General features: G+C 41.1%; 1 protein-coding gene across 1 annotated transcript in view; it reads left to right on the forward strand.

Moving 5' to 3' along the window:
* The window catches only part of LOC106959454 (T-box-containing protein TBX6L-like), a 6,420-nt gene extending 3,981 nt beyond the window's left edge, over positions 1-2,439 (forward strand). Inside the window, exons 3-8 of the mRNA XM_015052029.1 lie at positions 241-405; positions 504-650; positions 1,309-1,385; positions 1,532-1,605; positions 1,799-2,012; positions 2,155-2,439. Coding sequence (XP_014907515.1) covers positions 241-405; positions 504-650; positions 1,309-1,385; positions 1,532-1,605; positions 1,799-2,012; positions 2,155-2,356 — 879 coding nt within the window. The 3' untranslated portion in view covers positions 2,357-2,439. The remainder of the gene's footprint in view (positions 1-240; positions 406-503; positions 651-1,308; positions 1,386-1,531; positions 1,606-1,798; positions 2,013-2,154) is intronic.
* The last annotated feature ends 3,735 nt before the right edge of the window (positions 2,440-6,174 follow it).

Raw genomic sequence — 6,174 nt, forward strand, 5'->3', positions numbered from 1 at the left:
GTGGGGGTGGGAAGAGAGGGGGGGGTCTGTGAAGATCAAGATGTAAAACTGAGTGATTACTTTCCTTTAGAGAAATAAAAGTATTGTCAGAGTCCTGGAAATATGCCAACATTAAGAGAAATTAAAATGGATTTTTTTTTTTTTGGCTACTTGGAGCATCTTGACTAATTACTGATATCCTGAGGTCTCTCATGTGGTAATGCTGGACCTCTCCCTCCCCCCACATCTGTCTCTCTGTAGTGGAAGAAGGAGCAGTGGGAAGTCGCAGGGAAGTCTGAGCCCCAGCCCCCATGTCGGACATACATTCACCCGGACTCCCCGGCTGTAGGAAGTCACTGGATGAAGCAGTCGTTGTCCTTCCTCAAGATGAAGCTCACCAACAACACCTTGGATCAGCATGGTCATGTAAAACACAGTTTCACACCTTAAATCTTAATAGATATAACATTAAACTCTCCTTATGCTGAGTGACTTATTCTCACTTTCCTTGTTTTGCCTTTTAGATTATCCTCCACTCCATGCATCGTTACTACCCACGGTTTCATGTGATACAGGCAGACAGTCCACACACTGTGTGTTGGGGATCGTTTCAGACCTTCTCGTTCCCAGAGACGGTTTTCACTGCTGTTACCGCTTACCAAAATCCAAAGGTACCAATAAGACGTCACGTCTTTCCCATGCACGGTGCATAAAACAAGTAGAGACCATCTGAACCTTTTATCTGAAAGTATCAAGAATCTGAACATGGCCAGGCTGGTGCACATAAACAAGGAATTTCACTTTGGTTGCACGGTGCTTCCTGACATTTTAAATATAAATGTATAAATAACATTTTTGGGAGATATTTTTTTTCTTTTATATGCAGAGTTTTTACAAAAGAGGAAAACAGGTTTAAATTAGTGCAAACATTCATGGAATCAATGTGGAAATGCTGGTTAGTTTTCATCAGAGAAACAGCCTGGGGAAAGAAGTCGTCTCTGTGGCGACAATTTTACCTATATATAAACATCCAAACAGTTTGTGTCCAGGATGTGTGGGGTCTACAGCGATGTTATCTGCCCTGTTTTGACCTGTACAAGTCACAGATGGAGAGAAAGTCAGGGCTGATGGTTCCCTCTGTAGGTCTGGTTGTTTGTTGCAGTTTGGATTCATTCGGAGCCGAACCACACAGTGATAGATAGATGTGCACAAACCAGACTGAATGACGGCCGTTTGGAAGATGGGCAGCAGATTTTTTGATCTGCTTCACATTTGTATGGCTGTTTCCTATTAATGCAATGGGATTTATTTTCTCCTGTCTTTGTTTAGATTACCAAGCTGAAGATTGATCACAATCCGTTTGCAAAGGGATTTAGGGAAGGAGGAACCCATTCTCACAGTAAAAGGTACATGTTTTGGCATTTTATCAGACATTAGCAGCTGCCTCTTCGGGTGTTTTTCTCTGCCTGTATGTGTCCTTAAGAGTTTCTGGTAAAATTACAGTAATTATGACACTACTGTTTTTTTTCGTTTTTTTTTTTTTTTTTTTCAGATGCCGTTCAAATAAAGGTTCTCCTGCAAAAAAGTACATAGAAGACAAGAAAAGTCCTTCTCACAGTGCTGCAGGTATTTTCTTTTCCATCTTACCCAAATAAGCTGATTACAAACTGTTGCTAATGTACCAAATTAGTCATGTACTGTGATTACAATAGGTTCCCTGCAGAGCTGGCGACCTGCGTTCAAACCTCAGGCTATGAAATGACCACAAGGTAGCGTGGATGAATATATCTCACAAATAGACGCTGTATTTCCTCGTCAGGCCTGCAGAGGATGCCCTCTACCTCTCAGTCAGCACAGGTCAGAAAGAAGCCAGCCTCCACACAGCAGTCACCGAAGGCGGGTCACCTTTCCCCCTGGGCCCCGGAGCAGGACTTGTCAGAGAGCATCCACACTGAGCGCCAGGAGCAGCGGGAGTACGACTACGGCGGCGAAGAACAGTTGGTGCCTGCATCCACCTCCTACCAACCTTACAGGTTTGAAAATCTAATATAGGTGACAAATAAGCATCCAGTCGTGATAGAATACGATGACAAGCAACACCAATACTCAGAAATAGCTAACTAAATGCCAGCATGTTCTGTATAACATGTTACTGGATCTGTTTCTTCCCTTCAGATCAGTGGAGTACCCCAGATTCCCGTTGCCTCCCAGGAACCGAGATCCAACAGAGGCGCTGCTCCACGCGCCGCCTCACCCTCTCTCCACGTCGGAGCCCGGCACCCAGCAACAGGAATGCCGCTACGGCAACCAGCAGGGCCCCCGCAGCAACCCAGCAGACTGGAGCCAGTACCCGCTGTTCTCCTATTCCTGCTGGTGAACTTGAACACCGTTCAGTCACGGCCTAGTCAGAAGAGGGCCTTCAACTACATTTGGATACAGTTAAATAAATTTGACAAACTTTGAAAAGAATTGCCTTTGTTTTTTATCTTTTTTTTTCTGCAGTTAGGAATGCTGGTGACATTCACCCACATTTCTTCCATATTGCACAACACTGCTTGCAGAAAGTGTTGCCTTTTCAACAGTTTGTGAGGCTGCGTTCCTGCTCAATTTGAGCCACACGTCGGTGACATTTTTATTTAGCGGGTGACTTTTGAAGGTGATTGGCTTCACTGAAACCGAACACAAAGGTTTCAAGGTTCAGTATTTGCAATTTGGAAATTTTCAATACTTTTCTGGCCACTTCACAATTTCTGTTGATCTACACAGTTTACTAAAGTTTGAGGTTGTGATGAGACAAAATGTGAAAAAAAATTTAAATACAAAGCACTGTTTGGCTTTACATTATTCCTTTTATTTTGGATTATTAACATGAGGGTTGTTTAATGGAACGTGCTTTGGGTTAAATCTGTTTCTTGACCACTAGCATTCAGAATGTGTTCAGCCTGCTGAGCTGCCACTCTGTTCTGAAGTCTAAAGCTAGATAGGCAAATGAAATGTGCTGATTTGTATCACTCCTACATGATGGGTGACTGTACAACCGCTTCAAAACAATAAAACCAGAAAATGTCTATTAAGCATTAACTCAAAATAGTTTATGTTTGTAGTAGGCGTGAAGGTGCCATCATAGACCCTCTGCAACAATCAGATGCTAAGGTTTTATTTCTTCAACCAAACATGTACCTCACTGGCTAAACTTCTCTTTCTTTCTGTTATGATTAATAATGTTTGGTATTGTTAATGTTTTATTCACGGCTTTCTTTGCAAGTCACACCAAGCTCCCGTTTTCATTTCTGCCGACACCTGCAGCAGAACCATATTACAAGCTAAGCTGTCATCCTGTGCCACCTAAATCTATATTTGATATTCAACAACTACCTAACTTCTCAGAGGCAATGGCAACTGACAAGAGTATTGATTTGATGCAAACTGATTGGTCAGTGGATGCGATTTTGTGCATGTTTTCACTAACGAGGTGACGTTTGCAAGTCATGCAGTCATCTCAAGCCGCGCAGCTGCCTTCAATGTGACTTTTGTCGAACTGTTGAGGATAAATCAAACGTACCCTAAGGATTATTTAAGCTGCAAAACGTCCAGCTGTATTGTGCACTCTATTTGTCTGCTTTTCTGCTTTGTCCTCTTCAGCTCCTCCACCACCAACCCAACCCAACCTCATCTCTTTGGCTTCCAAAGTCAGAGACCACCTCCCCACTTCCCGGTATGTTGACCAGGATGATTTAAGTTTGAGTTGACTCTGAAATACAAAAAAAATTAAAAATTAAAAATAAATGCTTCATAAATTCCCCCCAAAATGTTTTTATAGCAAGGAGAAACCGAGTAGCTATTGGTGCCTTCACATTTTAGATATCGCAAAAAAGACCTATACTAAAATCTTCTGTGTAAAAGCAAGATGCGACATAAAACTACTGAGGCTTGAGGACACAAAAAAGCAGTTAGATTCTCCCAAAGCAAAGCATCTGACCTGAGAAAGAGATGACAGACAGCTCAACGTGGAGTCGCCCTCACGCTCTGGCATTCTACCCCCAGCAGACGGCCGGAACGTCTGCCATCGTAAATGTTTCACAAGATGGAGAAGAGAAGCTCTATCTGGGACGCACACAGAGCCTCAGGGAGCTGGGTTGCTGCAGAAGATAGTCTAAAGCACATTCACTGGCATGTTTTTCGGTGAAAGCCATTACTTCTAACATCGTTGTATACAAAGTGCTTTCAGAGAAGTATCAGCTACGGAGGGCATTTGGTTTTAGTCACTTGATGAGTTTGAGGGTTTGACAAAAAGACATGGCGGCTCGTGAATAAGAGGGAGTTTGATTACACAATGGTTATGTAACTGTTTGGTGTTCCAGAAATGAAGTTCCTCACGAAAGTATTCACACCCCTGTTCCAGATTTTGTCATATTTTAACAGCAGACTTCAACGTATTCTATTAGATTTTTCATATAGTAGCGTATCAAATAATACTTACCTTTCTTTTACCAAATAATTTGAAAACGCAGTTTTTCTTTACTAAATGAAATCCAAAGCAACCAATTCCCTAAACTCTGGAGCTGCAGACATCTGGAGATCGGCCTTCATGGAAGAGGAGCACGGTGAGAGCCACTGTAAACTGAAAGCCATTATGAAAACCTGCTTGTATGTTTCCTCAAGTCATGAAGGGAAACACAGAAAACATGTGAAAGAAGGTTCTCTGGTTATGCAAGACAAATATTGAACTTTTTTTTAGTTCACATGCAAAATGCTACATGTGGAAGAAAACTAACAGATCTCCATGAAATACGGTAGTGGCAGCATCATGATGTGGGGAAGCATTTCTTCAGAAACTACAGGCAGAGTTCATATTTTCAGAATGTCAGATTTGAGAACTTTAAGAATACTTATGATTTTCCAGCAGACTGCATAGTTACAGTTGTTACAGTTACAGACACTAACAGTACATCGCGGTTCAAAGTTTTACTTCATCATCCCATAAAACTAAATAGTATGAACTGGATTTGAAGCACCCTGTAAAAAAAAATCCACGACTTTTTTAGCACTTTTCACTTTTCTGTCAGGAAGAGCGACAAGTGAAAAAGTGTACAGACTATCAGCTTCAAGCTCATACAGTGACAAAGTCAGACTCAACTTTTATGACGACACCTCTGGTAAACATATTTATAAACCAGGCTATATAATTTGAACTTCCTCTTGTTGCAAAGTGTGCAGAAAACAAGTCAACCCCTTAACAAGGTTAGCTTGGAGGAGTGAAAATGAACATTCATAACATCTCCAATCTCCACTCTTACATTTGTGGTAGGGATTTATATTTTCAGTTCTATTTTTTACCTTAATTTTGACTTTACTCATTCATTTCCATGTAATACACAACTACAAAAGCAAAATCCAAAGTCCTGTTCATATTTCTGTACAGTAACCTTGCATCACTTGGTCAAATTGCATGTTCCCAGGCAGTGAAGCTGACTTAAAGGCAGCACTAATGGACTGCAGCACATCGACCCTGAAACACACACACACACACACACACACACACACACGCATACAAGTTGTGCCCGGAGGAGAGGTCAGAGTCGACTAAGTTGGATTCATTAAGCTTGTTTACTCCGGACCTACAGCCAATCACATGCAGTGCTGAGGAACACATTGATTTGCTCCAATACCAAATCGGCTCGATACATAAAAACCACTTTGAGATACACACAGAGAATGCAATATAGGGCAAATATAGAAACAGGATTAACACTTTTTTTCACTTTAAAAGATGCAGCTCACAGACACACCTTAAACTTCTTTATATTTTATATTATAACCCAAACTGTGGAGATAATCACATAAAAGCAAAGCTAAAGACTGTCATGTGGAAATATTTGCAAATAAAATTTGAAAAGTGTGGCATGTATTAAATAAACCCAGTTACCATGCATCTCTACCAGTTACACATTAATGTTATTTACCTAAACTTTGCTCAATAAAGCAGACCTTTCTGAAGCAGGAGTGACCCAGATCATTGATTTTGTTACCAAGACTAAACTAGAAATACATTTCTAGACGAAGGACATACAGGAAATAGCTTTTTAACAGGACCAGCATGTCTTGGATCTCTGATTTAAACCATTTCAAGTCAAATTCGACGACTTTGTATAATCAAACAAAAAGACACGTGCAATGCGTGGTGTAGTGGTAAAG

Source organism: Poecilia latipinna, unplaced genomic scaffold (assembly GCF_001443285.1).
Source record: "Poecilia latipinna isolate Pla-1442-1.1 unplaced genomic scaffold, P_latipinna-1.0 Scaffold1082, whole genome shotgun sequence".
NCBI lineage: Eukaryota > Metazoa > Chordata > Actinopteri > Cyprinodontiformes > Poeciliidae > Poecilia > Poecilia latipinna.